The sequence below is a fragment of the Leptinotarsa decemlineata genome, unplaced genomic scaffold (assembly GCF_025532065.1).
Source record: "Leptinotarsa decemlineata unplaced genomic scaffold, Ldec_3_MD MMD2_P_RNA_scaffold_2, whole genome shotgun sequence".
NCBI lineage: Eukaryota > Metazoa > Arthropoda > Insecta > Coleoptera > Chrysomelidae > Leptinotarsa > Leptinotarsa decemlineata.
In genome coordinates, this window is record NW_027412529.1 from 3,256,507 (window position 1) to 3,282,279 (window position 25,773).

General features: G+C 35.3%; 1 protein-coding gene across 5 annotated transcripts; it reads left to right on the forward strand.

Moving 5' to 3' along the window:
• Positions 1-18: 18 nt before the first annotated feature.
• On the forward strand, positions 19-24,008 carry Socs36E (Suppressor of cytokine signaling at 36E). 5 transcript variants are annotated; one of them, XR_012467113.1, is made up of 6 exons: positions 19-208; positions 11,190-11,521; positions 16,513-16,851; positions 20,091-20,428; positions 20,770-22,527; positions 22,653-24,008. XR_012467113.1 is itself a non-coding variant. In XM_023169075.2 (5 exons), the coding sequence occupies exons 2-5, from the start codon at positions 11,193-11,195 to the stop codon at positions 21,246-21,248; spliced, it is 1,485 nt and encodes a 494-aa protein (XP_023024843.2). In that variant the 5' UTR covers positions 19-208; positions 11,190-11,192; the 3' UTR covers positions 21,249-24,008. The 5 variants fall into 5 exon arrangements, 4 of the variants coding, with proteins under 4 accessions (XP_023024843.2, XP_023024846.2, XP_023024845.2 ...); XM_023169075.2 differs by having other exon boundaries at positions 20,770-24,008; XM_023169078.2 differs by lacking the exon at positions 19-208 and adding an exon at positions 461-606 and having other exon boundaries at positions 20,770-24,008.
• The last annotated feature ends 1,765 nt before the right edge of the window (positions 24,009-25,773 follow it).

A 25,773-nucleotide genomic window follows, 5' to 3' on the forward strand; every position in this document is an offset into this window, starting at 1 on the left:
GTGTCAACATGCAACTGTCAGTAGTGTCACCTAGTGCGTGCGCAAAGAGCAGAAAAATGTGTGGTCGTGTGTCAAAATAAAGCTGTCATTCCAATCATAAATAAATTAATTTGTTTATAAACTACAGAACCCGATTGGCATATTGAATAGTTTCATCTGTTGCTACATCTGCGATAGATTCAACATCAAATAGTTGAGTTTTCTTCAGGTAAGTCGTCGAACATATGTATGAATCTTTCATCCGAGCCCAACCCATCCAAACGGAATGCTTTGATTTTTATTTTCCCCGCATGTATCTTTTAATCAAAACTTTATTGAAGTATTTTCTGAAGTCGGCTCGGTACTCTTTGGATAAAGTTCTCATAATTTGCGGAAAGAATGGATATCGCGGTTTTCACAAGATGGCTGATCGTCTCGGGGTCTGATTTTGATGAGCGCATTTCACTTGACATTCCGACAGAGCTAACTGTATTAACTGTATAATTTAATAAGGTATTGATGATTTGCATTCGATATTGACGTGTCGAGAGAAATTGCACTTTGAAATATCCTAAGTGACCACAGAGCACTGTGAAGACAAACATTTCATTAGTCATAACAGTAGGGGTGAGTAGAGAAAATATTGGTTTTTTCAGAAATTCAACTTTTTTTATTAAATATACATTTTATGCCGGAGCAGTTTTCCAGTAAATTAATCTCAAATATGTCTTAAACCAGAAAATATATATATATATATATATATATATATATAAATATATATATATATAATATATATATATATATATATATATATATATATATATATATATATATATATATATATATATCGTTATTCAAGCACATATTATGTATTCATTTTATTTTTCTTCACTATCATTATTTGCTTTTTGATTCACCCTTAGTAAATACGTTGTAAAATTGTATTTATAAAGATTTTTTAGACTTTCCTTGGCACATGTTTCACTTTTCAAGGTTAATTTATTTAGAAGTTTGTTTATTATCTCTCTATGTAAATATTATAAAATGTCATGAATAAACTCATATTATTATTCTATTATGGAAAAAGGTGAATTTATGCGGGAAACAATATGAATCAAGGTGAAAAACTTTGAAAGGGACGTCGAGAATGAAATCATGTGTATTCTTATCGTTTTTTTGTGAAAAAAACTTTGATGGGCCATCATTTCTGAACGAAAAGATATCGCATCTTTTCAATCGTGTTCGGCTCATCTATTTACGTAAAAAAATGTTCCGATGTGGGTTAATCCACTATTTACTGACCTCCCAAAGTTTAGTTAAATGCTCGTTTTTCTGGATTAGGGCTTCTCCTTGAAAATTGGTTATGAATAGACTTATGAATAGACATATCTACATTTTTTGGTCTAGAGTCAAAACTTTCTCAAGATCAGTAGCTTCAGGAACTCACTTCTTTTAATATAAACTCGTGAAATGATATTTTATTTCACAATCGGATGCTGAGGACCTTGTTTCGTCCATTTGAAACAGCGAAACATTGGTACTCAGGATTCGATAGAGTCGACGAAGGCCATTGGAACAGGAACGGGATCGGACCTCTTTTTGTTAACCAGTGCGATTTTTTGTACATTTCGTCTAATTCCCCATCAAAGGACTCTTCTGTGATGGTTTGACCCGGTTGCAGATCATTATAGTAGATCACATTAGCCGTTGGTCACCATACAGTAACCATGGTCTTTTATTTGGTGGGTTTCCACCTTTGGGAAGTGCCTGCGTGGTTCATTGGTGTCCACCCACTGTCCTGAACGTCTTCTGATGTCGTAGAGCGTAACGATCCGATCATCAAAAGGACTATTTTGCTAGCGCAAAAGCAAAGAAAAACAGACCTCAAAACGTGACAATTGCTGTCGATCGTTCAGATCGTGGGTCACCCAGTTTTCGGGCTTTTTGAACTTTCCAAAACTTTTAAAACCATTAAAAACCGCATGGGAGCTTACTCCCAGTTCTTTCACCATCCCACTTACCGTTTGTGATGGTTCGGTCTCCACCAGGGTCCTCAAATCCTCGTCTTGGATTACTGTAGGTCGACCACTTCGGGGTTTATCTTACTAAAACGTTGTATCTTCAGTACTTACGATAGATTAACTGTGTAACCATTATATTTGACATAGTGTATGCAAAATTCTTACCTATCAAGTTGCATAAGTTTCATTTGACAATTATCTTTTATTTGAATTGAAAGTCAAAGTAGGTTTTGGTATACCTCAAGGTTCAGACTTGGAGCTGTTATAGTTTGTAACTTGCAACAGTGGCTAGGTTGATATTATTATGAAGATATTTAACAGTGATTGGGGTACGTTCATAAAAATGAATATAGTTCAAAAAACTAAAAAACACGCTTTTAAAGAACCTCGAACTAAAAAGTTAAAAATATTTTTTTTAAATAAGCTTAAAACTAACGAAAAATACTGTTATTGTGAAAAAAGCCAAGGGCGCTTGATATGCAAAAAATATGGCACAAAGCGCCCACGCTTTTTTCACAATAATACAAGTATTTTTCGTTCGTTATTGTTTTGAACTTATTAAAAAAAATATTTTTAACTTTAGTTCGATGTTCTTTTAAAGCGTTTTTTTTTAGTTTTTTAAACTATATTTATTTTCCATTTTTTAGTTTCGTATGCTATGAAAGCGCGTTTTTAGTCTTTTTAACCTATATTTATTTTATCTAAACTTTGGGATCAATCAGCCGTATATTGTTTAGAAAAATGACCATTGATATTTTCCGATTCCGGAGAGGGAGCCTGAAAATCAGCTACCAAGTCCAAGGCAGCAGGTGCGCAAAGAAGGGTTACAAATAAGGCAGCAGGCGCACATGTTAATAAAAAAAAGTTTTTTCAAATGAAGAAATACATGTAAAGTGACTTCGAATTATTTCAAGGAGGTTACGCCATCTGCCCGCGAATAGATCAAGCAATACTGTCGGTAACTCTGTCAATTACAGATCCCGAGCTTGAGAATTACAAGCAAGCAAACAAACAAACAAATACATACATACATATAGGTGAAGCTATAAAAGTGTGTTAAAAAAAAGGTTATTTAAATAAAATATACGTAAATGAGCATAGATGAATTTTTGTTTGGACTTACGTAAAACCACGTAATATTGGGGATGTTTATAATGAAATAAATATTTCAGCTAATATCAATTTAATGATAATTGGATGAGGTTGGTATATTTGATGAGGAATAATTAAAAAATACTGATCAAATTAATAATCGTATTTGATCGTATATGAAAGCCACCGAATGGTTTTTTCTGCAAGACCGAATCAGTTTTGATATTAATTATAAGGATGGTTATCTCCACTGTTGTCGTAAAGCAAAAGTAGCTCAGTTTGAACATTTTATTCGAAATGTGAGTGAAAAAATGTCATTTTGGAATTGACAGTTGACGTGCTTCGAGAATTTTCAGTATTACTATTTTTTTAGCAAATTTATGAGGTAATTAATGGATATTTCTATTGGTATGGTTTTTTCACTGCTATTTTCACTCTTACCCATTTCAATTTATGATTATTATTTATGAGAATTTATTGAGATTCTGTTATGTACGATAAAAAACTTCAACAGCTCTATAATTGAATTTTGGTTGTAAATTAAAGGTAATAATGAAGATGTTTTGAATGGAAACATGAACTGGGGATCTGAAAAACGCGCATCAAAATTTCTTTTTCTCCACAAATATTCTAGTGAGATTAAACTTTCACATAATTAAATACTCCCATCTCCCCTAGTGTTATCTTATCTACACTGTTGCCACATCCATTCATTGAGTGGTACCTGTCGGTCTGGCTAAAGGCTGACGTCAGGCCATTCATGAAAAACAAGTATCTTATCGTCACGGATAGGAATACTATGAGAAGTGGTGTTGCTCAATATCTGTGTTGATGATGTGTTCAATTTGATTAATTATTAATCACGATACTGTAATGGCCTCAAGGTCTCGCATGTTTGCTGCATGAAACTATTTTTTCTTCGTGGATTTATTTGTAAGTTTCGTCTGATTCTTGCATCTGTTATCTATTTACATTATTTGGGTCATGTACATTTCATTCGGTCAGATTATTTCATTGACTGCATCTTCAGATCGTATCCAATAAGTCTGAATATTGCATTTCTTAATCAGTTGATATGAGTTTAAACTTTTGTTTCAAATTGTGATATTGGGATCTATATTGACAGAATTATCGATATTATTATTGCTTGATCTATTCGCGGGCAGATGGCGCTGAACGTAACAACCTTGATAGTTCTTGATCTATTCGCGGACAGATGGCGCTGTCTGTAACCTTCTTGATATTTCTTGATCAATTCGCGGGCAGATGGCGCTGTACGTAACCTCCTTAATATTTCTTGATCTATTCGCGGGCAGATGGCGCTATACGTAAACTCCTTGATAGGTTGTTCAAAAGAAAATCAAAATAAAAAATGAATTTTAAGAATTATAAGTGTTAGCAAAATTTTGTACTATAGATGAAATATTAAGATATTTAAATATTTTCATTTACCCGTGATTTAGTACAGAAAAAAGTTTTGAACGAAACGAAAGATACATTTTAAAATCTAATTCGATTATTTGAAAGCAAACCAGAATATGGATTTCAACAGTGAAAATGTTATCGTAAAATGTACACCTAAAAAATTCAGTTACTCAAATATTTAAAAAAATCGAAATATATTAAGGTACTTGACATTACATATCAAATCAAAAAATTGATTTGAAAAATAAATATAGTTTGAAACACTAAAAAACACGCTTTTATAGCATATGAAACTAAAAAGTAAAAAATAAATATAGTTTAAAGAAATTAAAAAACACGCTTTTAAAGAACATCAACCTAAAAAGTAAAAATATTTTTTTTAAATAAGTCTAATACAATAACGATCGAAAATACTAGTATTATTGCGAAAAAAGCGCCCACGCTTTATTTGATCGTTATTATTTTAGGCTTATTTAAAAAAAATATTTTTTACATTTTAGTTCGATGTTTTTTAAAAACGTCTTCTTTAGTTTTTTTAAACTATATTTATTACAATTTATAACAGACCTAATAATCGATTTGTAAGGAAGTAAGTTGCTTATGGATCTGATTTTACTTTTGTTTCCTACTCACTGCGCCATATTAAAAAAAATGTCTGGAAATATCTTGATCGGTTTAATATGATCAACCTCATAAACTTGTCATATTCAAAAATTTGTACTCCTACATTCTAAATAACGGAGATATACATTTATGGAAGGTTCCCGATGAATTTATAACTAAAAATTTAGTTGAGTGTACTTGTTTTAGGGATTCACCTGTTTCTAGTTTTTATAAACATTTTTGATGTTGATATCGCCAAACTCTAATTTGGCTGTCACTTTCATCTGTGTACATTCCGTTTTTTGATGTAAATTTCATAGGCTTGTCTGAACTATTCATTTAAGAACATTAATATGAAAACTACAATCAGAACAACTGCTGTTATTAAAACCTTGCGATGTTGAAGAGCCTTGTAATATAATTGAACTATCTGAGTTGACAATTTCATGGGCATTAACATTTATTGCTGTAATGCTGGAGCTAGCTGTTGGGATTATTATTTCAGCAATAGCCTTTTTATAAGACATAGATTGATCGATGTAACCCTCAGCTACTGTTGTAGACTTCCTTTCTCCGTGCTTCTTAATATCCGTTATATTTGCTCCTGATTCGGCTAGCAAAGAAGCAGAAAACCTTCTGAAACAGTGACCTATATATTCCTTTGGTTCCTGGAAGTTCAGAAAGTCAGCAATGGTGGAGGTAATTTTTCCAAACGTGTTTATACCAACTAGTTTGGCACTGCACTTATAATTTGAGTATTTCAGAAAAAAAACGTTGATGATTGATAACAGAAGGACGTACTGCAACGTATTGATTAAAATAGTCGAATGTTTTTCCAACAATGTAAAAAGAACAACCTATTTTCGTTTTTGTATTTGGAATTTGAGCAATCAATGATTCATCCATTAATTTAATGTCTTCTATTAATAAATGGCACCGCTTTTCACGCCGGAGGGCTCCATATATTCCGAAAATAGTAGCAACTTTTATCATCAGATATTTTTCATCTGGCGCCTCATTTATAAACCTCTTGACTTGTAAGAGTTCTTGATTTTTTGGACCTATAACTTTCATTTTTCTGCTTCAAGAATGCTATCACCTTGAAATATTTGCTTGCACTAACACCATTTTTTACGAACGGACACGACTTTATCATTGCTCCACAAAGTTGACGAGTTCCATATTTTTGATTTCTCTTTTAGATAGGCTAAGAAGACTGTTTCGCTGAAACTTCCTTCGATATTTTTGAGTTTATAACAGGTGATTCGGCGTCACCTGACACGGCCACTTTACAGCAAATGCGATAACATGAAAATACACACATCGGAAAAGTCTAGGGATATTTTTATAACATACTAAATATCATAAAAATAAATGTATGAGGTCGTTTAATTTCGATTAAATTGGTACACTCGACCACCCTGTAGATTTCTATGGGTTGAACGAAGCCTGCAAAAACGGTAACTAATCTTTTATCAAGTTTTTTACAAACTGTAGGTTTTCGGCTAAAATGAATAATCTGAAAGTTTCGAGTTTGTATATTCTATGCAGTTCTTGCTTAGCAATTAAACTGGAAATATTGTGCTTTAACATGGAACGCCATCACTTACTTATTGGCTGAGATGAATAGAGCTGTAGGGCTTCTTCAAGGTGGCATGCGACAAAATGATGTAGCTCTTCGTTTGGGGGTCTCCCAAAGTGTTATCAGTCGATTGTGGCGGCGTTTCCGTGAAACTGGCAGTCCAGCCGAACAACATCCAGGGCGAGAACGCGCTACAACTGAAGTTCATGACCGATTTTTGGTCTTAACCGCAAGAAGACAACCGACAATCACAGCACCTGAGTTGGTTAACGTGTTGCAGCAGACGCACCAGGTAACCATTGGTCGTGATACTGTCAGAAATCGACTGCATGAAGCAGATCTCCACAACAAAAGGCCACTTAGATGTCCACCTTTGTCGAGAGGCAATCGCGGTAGAAGATTAGAGTTGTGTCAAGAACATCAAAATTGGGATGCAAATGATTGGGCCACAGTTTTGTTTACAGACGAATCCAGATTTGGATTTCATCCAGATTCTCGTCGAGTAAGACTGTGGAGACGACCTGGAAATAATGAACGTTTGAGACACGTCCAGGAAGTCCACACACACAGAGGTGGTACAGTAATGCTATGGGGCGGAATCATGATCGGGGGCAGAACCGATCTCGTTTTTCCAAATCGCTCCCTCACAGCTCGACCGTACCTCGACACCATTTTTCTACCTATCGTCTGTCCGTTTGCTGGTGCTGTTGGTGAAAACTTCCACCTAATGCACGATAATGCTCGTCCACATGTCGCGCGTCTAGTGACTGACTGGCTCACCAACGAAGAAGTTGATGTATTGCCATGGCCAGCACAATCACCGGACCTGAATCCCATCGAGCATGTGTGGGACATGCTTCAACGAAGAATTACTCCGGATATGGGGAACATTCACACAACGTTTCAGTTGAGAGAGCTTTTAATCGCTGAATGGGCTAATGTACCTCAACAAGACATTGCCAATCTCATTTTGTCGATGCACGATAGATGTAGGGCCGTAATAAACCAGAGTGGAGGCCATACTTTCTACTGATTCCCCATTTTTTTGTATTATGATTTTTTTTCGGGGTTCCAAAGAAGAGCCATATTTTTTTAGTTTTGCTTATTCGCACACTCAGTATTTTTGACCATTTAATAAATTTTGTTGTAAGTTACATTCGTTTAATGATCACCCGTCAACTTTTTTTCCCTAAAGTGATCTAAAAAAAATGATTGCCGTTTTTAAAAATATCCCTAGACTTTTCCGATGTGTATAGTTAACTGACAAGAGATGTCAAAATGTGTTCTATTAATTAATCTATTTTATTATGAAAACAGGACAGTTGTACAAAAAACTTTGTATGATGTTTGTGTTATTAAGTTTTATTTTGTTCAAGAAACTGTTTCACTCACGAAATAAAACCTTTCTTTTAACACTCATATCATAAATAGGTATTTTTTCATTCTCCGCCTTAAAACCCTCACCATTACGTTCCTCTGACCACCACTTTTCGGTTGATACACAAATTGCTATTTGAATTAAAACTCATGAAATAATTAGATACTAATCAATGTTCATAACATGGTTTCTGATAGAGGTTAGCCTGCCTATTCAATATTTTCTTGCAAATGTCTTCTCTTTCAATAACCCGACTCTCTCCGGTTGAAAGCTAAATTAACACCTTCGAACGTGAACTTTTTAATTTTCTAATTATCGTGTTTTATCGTTGAATTTGCTCTACTATAAAAATCCTTTTCGGTGATGAAGGCATATTTATTTCGAGTGCATAACTAACGTAATTCATTTCTCATTCTGGTCAGAAGTTATCTTTGAATCATTGCATAAAACAAGTGTAGGTTCTCTCAATACTAAAACAAACATTGTTGACTCAAGTTTTTATCAGGATATATTAATAGAAAATGAAAAATCGAGACGGATCGGGTTGCAATCAAATCCGTAGAACTTCTGTTTTCCCGCTAGCGTAGGCAACGCTGTTAGACACTTGTCCATTCTTGTTGAGAGTTTGTTATGAATAATAATCTAATAATGATGTGTTCCATCTTTCAATTCTTCTTCAGGAAGATTGAAGATTGGAGTTGATTCGCTTTTTGGCTGGGTACGTATTTCATTTTATTAATAGAAGACACTTTTTGTTTTGGTTTATTCGATTTGATTGAATTCGTGTTGTGAATATATAATGCCGGATCGGTCAGTAGCAATATTTTTTTCCTGTAGATTATTTGAAGTGTTGTGCCTAGTTAATGTATGCAAATTATTCTGTCGAATAGTTTCCTTATGCGATGTATTGCTTGTTTTGGGTCAATTGCCGGTTAATGCGTCGCTATAGCGACTATGATGTGTTTATCTAAAAACAAAAACAGATCTAATGAAAGGTGATGTAGGCCAGTGCAGATGAAAAAATTAATAACGGCATGAAAATACTTACGAGCTTCTTTGTGTAGGAATGTAGGAGAAGTGAATGTTTCGAAATATTCATTCTCTTAATACATATGTTTCTCTCCCTGAAACAGTCATTAGACTTATTTGATTTCTGATAGAAAATATTTACACTGACGTTGGTGGAAATTGACGTCATTTCAATAATCTGGCAAACACGAATTCGTTCACCGTTCATTCAATATTTGTTTTTTAGTGTTAACACAATTAGTGATCCAATTACGATTAATATATAAGAAGGAAGTGACTAGAGAATACAGTTTACCTCATATTTGTCACCCGTTTCATTTCAATCCTTATACTCTGTCCAGCCAAGCAATGAATTGCTCCAAAATATCATGCATAGTGCATATGATCTCCCAGACAAGGCTGCTTGTACAGAGTCGCACTAGGGAACTACTGACATCAACACCGCCATGTATAGCGTCGCCTAACCGCTTCCCCAATCGGAAGGACGAAATCCCGGCCTTGCGGTTCGGAAGATTGAACGGCGTGTAAACAAGATGGAGGCTAAGATCAGGTCAGCGAGACAACACGCGTCGCGTATCCAATGTATCCAATGTGGCGGCGAATAGCCGCCAATCTGCGACGTATCCATCACACTTTAAGTCAAGGCGTGCTGCTGACCACCAAACAGCATTGCCTTGATAGGATACAAATGCTAGTGGCTGCTAAGAAGTCACTAGTGAGGTGAGCGAGAAGTATCGTGGAAAACCTTAGGTTCCGCGAGAAACCTTCTCGCTTATTCCAAGAGCCTCCACGTGTTGTGGATAATCCGCCGACCGCTGATCAGGTGGAATCCTTCTGGAAGGATATCTATGAACACCAGCAGCCACTCGACTTATACACTCCAGCCCTAGTGCAGTTCGAAGCTTTCAACACAGAGCTTCGACATCCTGAGCTCAATGAACTGCGCAACCCGATAACCCCGTTCGAAGAGCCTTTATGGGTTCCAAGAACTTTGCTGCTCCAGGCCCAGATGGGCTGAACACTTATTGGTGGAAAAAACTACCAAGTACCCACCACCATCTGGCCAGAGTTTTCAACTCATGGCTCGATGGAGAGCAGCCGATTCCGGATTGGTTTGTCGAGGGGCGGACCGTTCTTATCCCCAAAAGCGGAGATTTGTCGATTCCCAAGAATTACAGACCGATAACATATTGAATTCGTGTTATAAGTTGTTTACAAGCATCTTATACACACGAATACTCACCGCAGTTGACCGAGTGTTCGAACGGATATATGAGCAGAGAGGGTCGAAGAGAGGAGTCGCTGGATGTAAAGAGAACCTGCTCATCAATAGATGTGTAACGCAGGACTCGATACAATATAAGCGTAACCTCTCTATGGCCTGGATCGATTACCGTAAGGCATTTGATACAATTTCGCATGAGCTCATCTTGCATTTGCTCAGATGCCTTGCGGTACCCGACAAAATAGTGAGATGCATTGAACAACTGATACCACTTTGGCGAACACTCATCACACCTAAAATATGGAAGATTAGACGAATCAACAGTCGCCCATCATGTTTTGCAACAAAACCACTCCATAGACGACTCCAGTAATATTCATTACTACACCAAAGGTTCCAAACAGTGCATCACAAGTAAAGCAGAATAAAAATGAATATTAATAATAAATCGTATAATGAAGTTTTGTTATTACCTACAGTCATATAAAAGACTGTAGAATAGTTTGATATACCAGTCGACTGATGGAGTTGCCATGTAGCGAAACGCGCTAAATAAAATTTATGATGTGAAAATTTTCATCAAATAAGGGGCAGTGTTTTGATAACCCCGTAATGGTTTGAGAACATTATATTTTTCATTTAAGTGTTTGAGAAAACTTCTCATCTCTTCAAGGCAACGCTTGAATGGCATATTATTAATTGCCGTGGTGCTGTATACCGACTCATTAATGTAATTCTGATGTTTCAATAAAATTCTTGACACACACTTAACTTTCTAGTTCTAACTCTTTGTAAAAAAAATGTCTTCACCTTCATCCTCTATTCTGAATGACCAATTTTTTTCTTGTTTTACAGCTTATGCATGACATGAAATGTAAACTACATGAATTCATTCGCTTCATAACCAATGGTCTGTTCCAAAATATGGCAAACCCCGATTCTCCGAACGCATGCATCTGCGAAGATACCCAGAACGTAGAGCCCTCGGAAGCCTGTTCCAGTTCCTCTCAGTCGCCTCAAGCGCCTGCTCCTTCGAAAGAGAAAAAGAGCAGGTTGAGCTTGTTCAGCTTATGCCGCGATAAGCCTTTGTCGTTTTCGACGAAACGCACCAAAAAGGCTGTCCAGTCACAACCTTGTTCCTCGTCTAATGGCGAGCAGATGAAAAAGTCTCCAAAATGGGCAATTAGGTAAGTACCGTCAAACTCCTGGACGCAGTTTCGAAAAATACTGACCTCGGTGATAATCAAAAACTGTGTGTGTAGGGTATATTAAAGAATACATTAGAAATACAAGCGGTCTCACAACTGAACCCTGTGGTACTTTTTTATTATCAGGTACTGTACCACTCACTCTACAAGTTTTCTTCAATTATATAATTTTTCTATATCGAGTGGTCCAACGAAAAGTATGTACCTTGCTTTTCTCCTTTTTTTGTAACTTAACGCAAAAATGCTCGGACAGGTCAATTTTGCTTTTGAGAGGGACACATTTTAGATGTATTTTTCTACCTGTGCCTTCAACCCCCTAGCGAGGGTGAGTAACAACCCTGAAATTTTAAATGGAAAGTGGGGTCGAGTGATATATCATTTGAAAGGGCACAAAATTCTCTTTCCAATGATACCTAATTTGTTGTATTTACTTGAATAGTTATAAAAAAAGCAAGAACATTCACTCGATATTTTTGGTGTTAATGAAAATGCGGGGAAAACGGCATTTTTATCACTACTACATTTCTCTCTTGCGTTTTTTGGTTCAAATAACAACAGCAGATAAGTGTACAAAAAGAATTTAGGCAAACGTTCATTGATTCAGTTCGGTTGCTTTTAAAATTATTTCAACTTCACTGTAAAAATGGTTTATTCCATTTCTGAACGAGTTGAAATTATTAAACTTTATTATCAACATAATAGTTGCGCTAGACTTACTGCTCGCCTCTTTAATAACAGTCATCCCGGGAAAAATGTGAATGATTCGTACGTTGCCAAGTTAGTCCAAAAGTTTGTCGATACCGGATCTGTCTGTAATGTGAAACACCAGCTACGGAAACCGATCAAAAATGAAGCAGTGGAAGTCGCTGTTTTGGGACATGTTGAATTGGATCATACTCAAAGTACCCGTCGGCTTGCTGCAGCCTCAGGTGTCTCCCGTTCGTCCATAATACGGATATTAAAAGCCTTTAAATTTCATCCGTACAGAATTAAATTAGTATAGGAACTCAATGAAGATGATCCTGATAGAAGGCTGCAATTTTGTATACAACTGAGCCAGCTACTAATTGATGATCCGCACCTATCATTCAACACGTACTTTTCCGATAAGAGTACATTTTTTTTGAATGGAGCTGTGAATAGGCATAATTGCCGTTACTGGGATGACAGTAACCCACACTTATTCCGAGAGGTCCATACCCAGTACCCTCAAGAAATCAATGTCTGGTGTGGCATATTAGGTAGTCATATCGTAGGGCCACTTTTTATTCTTGGGAATTTAACTGGTGAGGTCTACCTGAACATGCTTGAAGATACAATTGATCCTCTCATAACAGAAATGATTGAAAATGACCAAAATCATAATGATGATGATTATGATGTTGCTCCGGTAAGAGAGTTTTTAGATGACCGGTTTCCTGGACGGTGGATTGGAAGGAGAGGCCCCATCGAATGGCCTGCCAGGTCACCTGATTTATCGCCTTTAGACGTTTTCCTTTGGGGACACTTGAAAAATAAATGTTTTGCTACGCAGCCCGAGTCCATAGAAGATCTTCGCTAACGAATTACAGCAGAGTGCAGTGTTAGGAATAGATTTGCTTCCATACAACATCTGTATTATTGTATGGAAGCAAATGGGTCACATTTTCAGCACTTGCTGAAGTAGGATTCTAATAAGTCTATTACACATTTCAAAGTACTGGGTTGTAGTTGTTTTTCTTCATAATATCTACATGTTTGAGTGAAATACAACAAATTAGGTATCATTGGAAAGATAATTTTGTGCCCTTTCAAATGCTATATCACTCGACCCCACTTTCCATTTGAAATTTTAGGGTTGTTACTCACCCTCGCTAGGGGGTTGAAGGCACAGGTAGAAAAATACATCTAAAATGTGTCCCTCTCAAAAGCAAAATTGACCTGTCCGAGCGTTAAGTTACAAAAAAAGGAGAAAAGCAAGGTGCATACTTTTCGTTGGACCACTCTGTATGTAGAATATATACAAAAAATGTGCTCCATTTGTGAATTATCTGTGCAGAATCAATTCAATCAATAGATTCAGCAAGTTTATCAAATCCGTCTTCTTTAAACGTTGATTTGGAAATTGTCATCATACTCTGTAAATTTTCTGGTGAATGGATCGATATTTACAATATGTTTAGTACACTTTTATTTTTATTCTGGAAAAGATAAATTGGATATTCGTTTGTTTGTACTATATTCTTTAGTCGAGTTGTGACAATTTTTCTAAAAATCGAATCGCTGAGAGAGCTGAAGGATATACCAAAAAGTGCACTTCAGGACTACTTCGAGAATTGGAAAAAGCCCTGGCACAAGTGTATTATATCTGAGAGGGAGTACTTTGAATGGGACAAAATAGAAATTGAAGAATAAATAAATATTTTTTTTTTGCAAAAAATCAACATTTCATTTTTTGAACAAACTTCTCAAGTCTCAGTATTGAAATATTATTATTTCAACAATTACAATAATCCCAATGAAAAACGTGCCATTAGCGCCATCTGGTGGTCCAATTTTTCACACAGGGGGCCTTTCAGTTGTCAAAATTTAAGTATCACTGTTTTCTAAGGATTGTTGATCGGGAGCTAATAATTTTAAGTAATTTTCCTATTATTATTGATTATTCATTATTACTGAAGGTAATTGAATTCTTAGTGATAATTAATTATGAGTATTGTGGACAAAATAAGTCGTATTTTTTGGTGATTTCAATGCTTTCTCTACCTGAAGGATGAGAAAGTGAAAAAACTAAAATTACAATGTAACACTTGAATTAAAAGGTGGTCAAAGTGACCTCAATTTTCGTGTGAAATAACAATCAACAGGTTGGGTGCAGGAACGAAATTGCAAGTGGATTAAATTCTTCATTACATTTACTAATAATAATAATAAGTGATGAAAGTCACCTTGTTTTCGTAGAAGCTGTGTATATGTAATTTTGAAGAGCTCAAATTTTCATGTATTTCACACGTTACAAATAAAACAGTTAATTGGTGATAGCACTTATTTGAAACGACCTATAAAGTATAGAATATCTCGTTGTCATTGATGAGGTATGTTTCATTGACTTCAGCGCCTCAAACGACCTTTCAGTTTTTTCAAAACTGGGTAAAGCTACCCCAGAGGACAAAGTCACCCCAATTGACTAATGAAAGACCGAAAAATTTTCACCCGATCACCTTTACTTTATCAATTATTCGAAAGAATGAAAAATACACGCGTGTTTTCTATTTATTCATGTGGCTTCAGACCGGGTAGAAATAATGAAATATCTCTAGCGACCGTAACTACTGATATATTAACTGCATGTGATCAAGGCTTATCTAGCACTTTGATACTGCTTGATTTTTCCAAAGCATTCGATACTATTAATCATGAGCTGCTTTGTGCTAAATTAAGATTTTATGGCTTTGATGAATCTTCAGTATTTCTTATATGGAATTACTTTTTAAGGCGTTCTCAAAAAATATCGAATAATGGATCATATTCATCTACGCTTGACATACTTTCGGGAGTCCCCCAAGGGTCTATATTGGGACCTCTTCTTTTCATTATTTACACAGCTGATATTCTAAAGAATATTCATAATTGTAAAGTGCAGGCTTTTGCTGATGATACACAGGTAGATATCAGTTTTCGTACCGAAAATCTAGATATCACTGAAGATATTATAAACAATGAATTGAATAAAATAAAAGAAATATCCAATGAGCACAACTTAAAGATCAATCCTGACAAATCTAAAGTACTATATTTTGGAAACAGATATAATAAAATTCTGTTAAAAAATAATATGACACTGAAAATTGATAATAATATACTCAAAGCTAGTGATTCCGCTAGGAATCTTGGTTTAGTTATGGATACAGACTTACGTTTCTCTCAACATATAAGTAATCTCGTCAGTAAAGCGTTTTTATCCCTCAAACTGATCTATATAGTAATCGACACGTTTTAAGTATTAAAATGAAAAGAACCTTGTGTGAGTGTCTAGTTTTGAGTCATTTCAACTATTGCGATTTCATTTATGGTCCCTGTTTAACTAAAGATGATAGTAATCGGATACAAAAAGTGCAGAATAGTTGTTGCAGACTAATTTATGGAATACGAAAATATGACTCCATCTCCCATAAACTCAAAGAGTGCAACTGGCTGAACATGGAGAATAGACGGCAACTCCACTTGGGTTCATTCACACATGGACTCCTAAACAAGTCCAACCCACCAGCTCTATTGCATAAATTCATTCCACGTTATAGAATACATTCAAAAAATGTCAGAAACAGATCTGCCCTGACCATGCCCCAGCACAAAACTGCGATATTTCAACGATCTTTTATTTTTAACTCCATTCGAATGTACAATCTTCTTCCTGACCAATTCAAGTTATATAACATAAATAAATTCAAATATAAATTGAAGAACTATTTATTACTCACACAATGATGTAATATAGCAAATTCTGATAATTTACATTTTACCTTTTAATTGACTGCAATTATTCAGGCTAGTAAGTTTTCATTAATGTATATGTGATGGTGATTAACCTGTATAACTTATTTATGTTTACTGCGCCACTCAATTATTTTTGTAATCCACTAAGTACAGCCATTTACTAAAATTATCGTTTACCTAACTTGTGAACTTTCTTTTTCAAATCGGGGTTCAAACTCCTGTTGGTTGAGTAGAATAGCTCTGAGCTAGACTTCGCCAACACTTTCATTTCATTTGTATATCATAAGTCATTTAATACAATAAAGACGTTTATTATTATTATTATTTGAATAATGACTTTATTTCTTACACAAAATACATTGCAATATTTCCTTTTTTAAATTTCTACTAATATTCAAAGCTTCATAACTTCTAACCTAGTAGTTCAATTGCAATGATATATCTTTATTTACCATATCGGAATTCCCCTTTTGACTTTTTTTATTATCAATCAGGCTCAGCTGCAGAAAGGAGCCGAAACAATCCTACCCACAGGAAAACCAAAGTTGTTGCCGATGTACCTGTTATAAACGCACCGCAGAAAGCAGTTCGTCTCAATTAATGACAGATGGAGCTTCTCAAGAAGACGGGGCGGCCGCGTCTCCTCTGAGCAAAGTCGGCTCCGAATCGAATCTGGCCGAGGGAAGTGGCGAGGACTCGAGAGAAAGCAGGAGGGAAGATTCGGCTAGGGTCGTAAGCGAAGTGAATGGTGTCAGAGGTATTTATGGTACGGCGCCTGCTACCAGTTCTATCCCGAACATCATCGTTAGCGCCCCCTTTCTCGATATGCAGTGGTGAGTATGAGAGTGTAGTATTTCCATAATAATAATAATAATAAAAATAATATCGTTTATAATGCATTTATACATAGAAGGAAAAGGGTTAGCCAAAGGCTAATCTTCCACCCCTCGCAAAAACTCTTGATATTCTCAACATTATTTTGGTAAACTTAACAATTTCATTGCACTACCATATTGAATTTTAATTTTTTTTAATTGGCACTGAGCAGTAAGCATCTGTGATTTTATTTCTTTCTTAAATTGATGAATATTATGATTTAAAAGGGGCAAAATTTCATTCAGATAAGAAGGGGCTATATAAGAAAAGCATCCTTGATATTTGGAAGTACGGTGCCTAGGTATGTTGGATGAGTTAATTCTCAAATTGACCATATGTATGTCAGAATGCCTGCTTAATGAAATATATAAATAATTAGGTGTTTTAGTTTGAAGCAACTTGAACAAAAAATTTGTATCAAATATTGTTCTCTGTACCTCACATTCAGCTCCTTAATTTTTAGTGTGACATGTTCACCATATGGTATACAGCATACGAATCGGATGCAAGCATTTTGTATACGTTGTAACTTCTGCTTGTTATATTGCGGCAAAAATTGTAATACACCGAACAACAATACTCGATATGGGGATAAATAAGTGTTTTAACTAACCTGAGTTTTATTTCTTCTGATAACTGATACTTAAATTTATATAGCGATTTGAGTTTAAAGAATGATACTTTGAAAATGTTTGTCACATGTTCATAATGCTGTACGCAAAATTAATTTGACTCTTGAAAACGTGGCGAAGTTGTTGAACATAAACAAACTCAAACTGAATACCACTAAAACGAAAGCTATGATATTGACAACACAATATAAATATAACTTAATCGATACCAACTCCATTAATATTGAGATCTACTGCGAAACTATAGAAAATGTGAAAGAATTCAAATACCTAGGCTTCATCGTTGATAACACTTTGAACTTAAAAAAACACTTCCAGTATATGTGTTATAAAATTTCTAAAAAATTGTTTTTCTTCACTAGAACATTCCAATCTAATTTGACTGTTTATAAAACAATATTCCTACCACACTTTGATTACTGTGTTACTTTGATATCATTACTAGACGGTAATTCTATCTCTACTCTACAAAAATTACAAAACAGAGGAATGCGCTTGTTATTAAAATGCCATAAATATACTCCTATATTATCAATGATTAATATTCTGAATTGGATGACAGTAAAATATAGATTACAATATTTTTCTATGATATTCATATTCAAAATACTCACTGGAAAAGCACCACATTACTTCAATGAGTTTATTACATATAACCATCAGATACACAAATACGATACAAGAGGAAGAGATGACTTGGTTGTCCCACGAACTAACCTTGCAAAAACAATGAATTCAATTTTTCACAGAGGACTCTTGGACTATAACAAGCTTCCTAATGAAATTGAACAAAGTAACACCCTTCAACTCTTCAAACGCTCCTTATCTCAATATCTACGGGCACAATACTATTCCAATTGAGTTGTTCATCATTCTTCTTTCTATTAATCTCTTCATCATCTACTACTGCTATGTTTTACCCAATATATTCTATTATATAGGGTCTTATATATTTCAGTTTTTTTGCAATTATGTTTAATAACTGATATTTGTATAATATTTATGTATATTAGGATATGTATTTCAAGTAAATCTTTCTATTTCTAAGAAAAAGAGCTATGTATGGTTACACCAAGATTTTTAGCACCATCTACCCATTGAGTTTCTACTATTTGTCTTTGAGACCCTATGCATAAGGCCAAAGTTTTATTTGGATTGATTTTTCAGTCTATGATTCTCCGAGATAAGGAATGTTTTGTGCAAATCTGTGTTTATATTGGCCACGCAACTTTCTGTATCAGTGTTATGAAAAGACAAATATAACTGTATATCATCTGCGTATAGATGTACTTGACAATGTGATAAGAAAGTGGGGTAATCAAAAATAAACACTGAAAACATCAAGGGTCCTAAAATACTTCCCTGCGGTACACCTGAGATTGTTTCTTTTAGGGATGACCATAAGTAATCGAATGCATTTATTGGAAACTTACACATATTGACGCATTCACCAAACAGTTGACTTTCATTGGATTACTTTGTTGCAGTTTTCATAGGCATCTCCAATTTTTCAAAAATATAGCTTTCTGTGGTTCAAATAATTTTTCAAATCGGCGCTAAATTTCTTTCCAGACAGCATTCTCTTGAATTCAGAAAGCAGGAAAAAGTCGCTGGGGGCTAGATCTGGAGAATACGATGGATGTGGAAGCAATTCAAAGCCTAATTCAAGCAATTTTGCCATCGTTTTCATTGATTTGTAATACAGTGCATCATATTGATGATTTCAAATGGGTCCGTTTTTTTCGCGATTTTGTTTTCGCGATTTCGTTATTCAAGCTTAGTCGTTGCTGTTGATGGTTTTTTCCCTTTTCATTGCGTCTTTGCACGCTTTGGAGTCAGTTCATCACGTACAGTCCACTCAGATGTTACATATCGACGTATCAATTTTAGTTTTTTTGGGCAACAGCTTCAAACACTGCTCAGAATCATCAAATTTTTTTTGGTCGATTGTGAGCACGCGCGGCACCCACTTTGAACAGGGCTTTCTCATACCCAAATATTCATGTACGATATGTCCAAATACGTTCCTTTCATATCTTTAGAGCCTCAGCTATCTCGATCAACCCCACTTTGCGCTCATCCAAAATTATTTCGTGGAGTTTTTTTTATGTTTTCGTTGGTAACAGCCTCTTTGGGGCGTCCACTGTGTGCATCATTCTCGGTGCTCATTTCACCTTGTTTAAACTCCGCAAATCACTTCTCAACGGTTGATTCGAGTCCGAATAATGTTTATCAAGTCAAGCCTTGGCTTCAATAGATTGTATTTCGCCAAAAAGCAATGCTTTATTAACCCACGAAATTCCTTTTCATCCATTTTCTTCAAACTAACAAAAGTTGCTTCACTCAAAATGTTCTATCCGACAAACAAATAGTCCGACAGCTGTGAAATTTGTACACGTGTCTTTTGAAAGCTAGCGTTAACTAAACATCATATGGATTCAGTACAGTACCGCCATCTGTGTGTTAGCCTACTAACTTTTCAGCCCATCTTCGGAGCATCATTGTTTTCAATGACACTTCTTTCTATAATATCTATCGATAGTTTCAACGATCTTTTTTTTCAGGATGCGGCCCCCTCACGAAGACTGCGAGGAGGCGGCTAGGCTAGCCCGCGCCCGAGAGATTGAGCAGGGCGTAGAAGCGCCCGCCAACTTTCGATCGATTCGTAGAGTCCAGCTGCTGTGCTCCTCGTCGGACGAAGCCGATTCTCAAGCGCCACGGCGACTACAGCTCGTCTGTCCTCCCGACCTCAGCGTCGAGTCTCTGCGAGCCCTCTTTCAGAATCACGTGACGCTCAAGTCGTGCCCTTTGGATACCGTCGCCGGATGTCACACTCAGGTCGACTTCATTCACTGTTTGGTACCCGATCTGTTGACTATCACGAATTGTAGTTTTTACTGGGGTGAGTAGAACTGCATTTGACGTTTCTCCATGTCATTGCTCACAACTGTATTCGTTACGATTGTTAATGTGACCCCACACCTGACACCATTTTGATTAGTTGGTCCGACACTTGACAACGATTCAGTAATTTGACCCCACACTTGACACCAGTTTGATAATCTGATCTCAATACTCCACCTGACTCCAGCATAATGATTTGTTGAATCCCACACCTGACACTAGTTAACTTGAATAAGACTCGAAATAGTGCCTTATTTAAGGTTAACGTCACCAGTGCTCCTCCATATCTACCATTTGCCATAATCCTCAGTTCGCATATATCATTTATTTCTTTTGCAGGTAAAATGGATCGCTACGAAGCAGAGAGGCTGCTGGACGGAAAACCCGAGGGAACGTTCCTTTTGCGTGATTCCGCCCAAGAGGAATTTCTGTTCAGCGTCTCGTTCCGAAAATATGGCAGATCGTTGCATGCCAGGATAGAACAGTGGAACCACAAATTCAGCTTCGATTCGCACGACCCGGGTGTCTACACTTCCGACACGGTCTACGGTCTCATCGAACATTACAAGGATCCGAGCAGCTGCATGTTTTTTGAACCTTTATTGACGTGGCCATTGCATAGAAAATTCACCTTTTCGCTTCAGCACTTGGCACGTGCCTCCATCGTCAGCAGACTGACGTATGACAATATAAATCACTTGCAGCTGCCGAAAACGTTGAAGACCTACCTCAAAGAATACCACTATAGGCAAAAGGTGAGGGTGGAGCGCTTCGACGATGATGTCCAGTGGTTGGAACTCAGAAATATGTCTACTTGATTTATCAGTTATCGTCGGAGGACGTTCGATTTGGTTTATTTGAGTTAGCTTGGATGGGTTTTGTTACCGATTAGAGTTCTACACTGTGGTTATTGATTTGTTTTTCGAAAGTAGACTATTCAAGTGAGACCCTCTTCGTGACCAACACATCGGTTCAATAGTTCAAGCACACATCTGGCGCTAGTTTTGTCATCATCCAAACTTCGTGTTGGAAATCTGTCATTGAATTTCGCTCAAGAATCATAAACATGTCAAATCCTCGGGGATTTGTTGAGGTCTGAGGGTGTCATCTCTTTTTTCAGTTAAGTTTGTTGCGATTTTTTCGGCAAGATACTTGCGGAGCTGTGTAAGCATTTGTTATGATTTTTCTAGGAATTATCAGGAATTGTTTACATTTGTTTTCTTTCATTACATATCACAATGTACGTTTTGGTACATTTTATTGGCATTAGTGAGCTACAGTACTCAAACTTAAAGGTTATGGACTTTATTTTTAGTTTGTTCAAGATGGCAGTATAATTTCTCTGTATACGTCACAGTTGCTAAGATTCTCTTAGCTTTAAACGGCAAATCAGGGTCTCGGAAATGTCTTGAACATTTTTCCCATTGATTTGTGAAGAGTGGTTTTTCATTGATTCAGTTTAAAAAATTCTTAGGGCCCTAGTGCATTTTTTATTCGGATATTTCAATCAATCAGAGTGTTAGTTACTATTTTAACAATTCACTTTTCAGTTTTCTCAAGGTTAATAATACAACTGTAACAAATTCAATATTGAGAATCAAAAGAAATGATGATGAATCGATAGTTTTTGCAACACAATATGAATTACGAAATATGATACAATTCTGTATTATCATACTATCGCCTGTTTTACAGTCAGATCCCGTATTAATGAACAACAGTTCAAATTATCAATTATTCAAACATAATTGAAAGTTCAAACTTCTGAATATCTATGTATTTTTCAACTGCTGAATATCTATGTACTACCTGTTGTAGTTCAAACACTTGATTATAATTGACAGTTGAATGTGTCGATTACCCATTTTTAACAATATGAACTGTCAATTATTCAGCCATAATTGAAGCTTGATCTGTCGATTATATGAAACAGTTTAAAAGTTTTCTATAACTATAAGTTCCCAGTATTAACACTAAATAATCGACAGTTTATGTGTTGATTAAAACTGTCGATTGTGGCTGTTACTGTCAGTTTTGGTCGAATAATCGACCATATAAACTTGATTGTGGTTTATGATGCACTGTTTGGAACCTTTGGTGTAGAAATGAGTTATTTTTAACACCTCGACACGTGTTTCGATCACCAAGTGATCATCTTCAAAGAGGAAGATTAAAACGGCCGTTTTAATGAAGATCACTTGGTGATCGAAACACGTGTCGAGGTGTTTAAAATAACGATTTGGTGTTGGGAAAAAACTCCAGTAATATTGATTGTGGTTAATCGATAGGTAATCAAGAGTTTGAAGTACGAGATAGTAGATAATTAGTTGGTAATCAAGAGTTTGAACTATGGTAGATAATCAAAGTTTGAACTGTCAATTATAGAACACTAACGTTCAATTATAACTACTACGGTTAAAAGTGTCAATTGTGGCTGTTACTGATAATGATTGACACTATAAACTAAATTGACAGAAAATCAAGAGTTTGAAGTATGATAGTTAATTAATGATTATAGAGAACTAACAGTTCAAACTGTCAACTGTTTTGGTTGAATAATTGACAATATAAACTTTTGATTAGATTGATTGATAATATGTTTATTGTTAAAGAATAGAATGAATATTCATTTATCCCTTGGTTTAAAAAAAATTATGAACAAGATTTTCGTGAAAGATTGGATTTTTGGGTAGGCAGCCATATACGAAGGGAAATAATAATAATAATCGTTTTTATTGACTGAATTGAATTCTTATGCAAGTATTGAGAAAAACTTCCGAAATGCACGTATTTCTTTAATTTTACATCCAAAAGCAATTGAAAAATTTTGTCATTACCTTTTTCTGCATTTTCGAAAATTCGAATTCGAATCTAAGAAGCAACTCTTGAATTTGTTACATCTTTCTAGAATTAGAATATAAATCAAACGACTAAAGTAAACTCGAAATGAAATGATTATTTCTGTGCCTTGTCAACACTTTTTTTGTGTTGAATTCCTTTAAGGATTAGGAGCATTTTAATCGTTGAAGTAGTTTTGTTATGGAGAATGAAAGCGTTTAGCTTTAATCAGTATTATGTGTTTAGTCAATGTGCCTGGTTCTTTTCAAAGGGATGGAAATGTTGCCTTGTCCGACGCGAGGCCTAAGCTGAAGCTTCCGTACACGTTTTGTGCGTGACTGGCGCTTTTCGCTGTTTTTGTTGAACGGTTGACTTGCGAAATGGTTTCAGTGATCCTCTGTTGCTGCTGTACTTTTTGGCTTGGATCGTTGGGTGCCAAATTATCCAGATTTGTTGTAGCGAAAATTTAAAATTTGTTGGCTATTGTAATTTTTGTAGTTGGTTTAAATTATTGGGCGATGAATAAAAGTGTATATATTCAAATGTACATATTCAGAATTACTGTTAATATTGAAGCTTTAAGTATTACTTATATAATGAATAGATTATGATATTTATAGAGGTTTTCAGTTGTTTTATGTTATCCATCAGTGTACTTTGATATTTTTCGAAGGATTGTAATTTCATTTAGTGTTGTACATATTTGGAATTACCAAAATATAGACTTGATTTTATGTGTAGTTGGTGTTTTTATGAGTTGAGAGAGGATCAAGTTCAATGTCAAGTGGGTTTGAAGTACTTTATATTTTTAAAAGGAAGTAATTTTTTGCCTTAGCTCGATCGATTTCTGAGGGTTGTTCGTGAGAGAGGACTATCGGCCCTGATTTATCTGAAAAACTGATGGAATGACACATTATTCCAAAATTCAAAGAGAACTCAATGAACAAAATAAACAATGAATTCTCAATATATAAAAATGAAATAAAACATTGTTCTTAGTTTACAGTAAAAATCACAGTTTAATCTAATATGCAATGCAATGATAAAAAATCCTCTTTTGTAAGATTTAGTTATGCACCAAAAGGGTATGATCACAGCTTACTTTTAAAAGCATCAAATGGTTCGTTAAAACAAGTAACATCAGTTAAATTCTTGGGACTTAACCTCTCAGAAGATTGTAAGTGGAATCATCACATTCATGAAATGTGCAAAAAAATATCACCAATGTGCTATTGCCTGTATCAACTTAATAAAATTGTGGACAAATCTGTATTACTTATGTTTTATCATGCACATGTTCACTCTTTAATCTCATATAGCATATCAGCTTGGGGTTTATCTAGTGAAGCGCAAAGGGTGTTTATTTACAAAAGAGAGCTGTCAGAAATATTCAAAGAGTAAGTAGACGCACAAGCTGTAAAGAACTATTCAAAATCCTAAAAATTTTAACTTTACCTTGCATTTATATTTACCAGATACTGATGTTTGTAAAATCAGACAGACAATTGTTTGCTCCATTGAATAGAAACAAATACAGTACAAGAAATTCAACTTTATTGGAAATACCAATTCACAGACTGGCCAGGACCGAATCAAGTCCTTTTTATATGGGTATCAAATTATTTAATAAATTGTCACCTCATGTTAGAGAAATGTCGCAGAGAGAATTCAAACAGTATGTGAAACAACTTTTAATTGACAAAGTCTATTACTCTGTTGATGAGTATTTGAAAGATCCTATGTAATGTATAATTGGTTAATGCCTTCATGGGTTGATTAGAATGCCAACACAATTATCAAATGTGGCTCAGTTCATAATTATATTTAATTTTGATGTACCTACGGTTTCAATCATATAATCGACTGTTTCAATCAACGGGGTTTTCTATCTATGTATTTAGATTTTATTTTATTTTATCTATCATATTTATTTTTTATTTTTATTATTGACTTGTTCTATGTCATCATGTTATGATCGTTAAGAACGAATAAATATTATTATTATTATTATTAAGGTACATTCGCAGTGAACAACTACTCTATTATCGATGTCAATTGAGTGATTCTACTGCGCATTGCGAGGGATTTATAATTCGAATATCAATTCGATTATGCAAACAATTCGATTATCAAAATAATTTGATAATGCCGATCACTATTGGTTAGAGATGGCACTGAAGAGTCAAATTTGAAGAACTTTTCCAGTTCTTCTCGAAAACCTGTTCTTTTTAACTGTTCATGCCCATCTATTCTTGAATGACGTCTCATCTTGCGTCATGGTCACTTTTTAGCGTTTGGTTCCAAGTGGTACTGAATTTCCGTACGTTCCCTCCATTCGTCTTGTTGTTCTAGAGCGGGGATCTCCAAACTACGGCCCGCGGGCCAAATCCGGCCCGCCAGTGTCATCAATCTTGCCCGCGACAGCCAATGATTACCTAATTGTTGTTACTATTGCTGTGATAAGTTGAAGAAGAAAACACAATGATAATTACTCGGTTTTATTTA

Bases quoted from the DNA above. Each gene is read 5' to 3' on its own strand.
- Socs36E (XM_023169075.2), top strand. From the start codon at position 11,193: ATGCATGACATGAAATGTAAACTACATGAATTCATTCGCTTCATAACC. The intron at 16,852-20,090 runs GTGAGTATGAGA...CTTTTTTTTCAG, and splicing joins CCCTTTCTCGATATGCAGTG to GATGCGGCCCCCTCACGAAG. The intron at 20,429-20,769 runs GTGAGTAGAACT...TTTCTTTTGCAG, and splicing joins GAATTGTAGTTTTTACTGGG to GTAAAATGGATCGCTACGAA.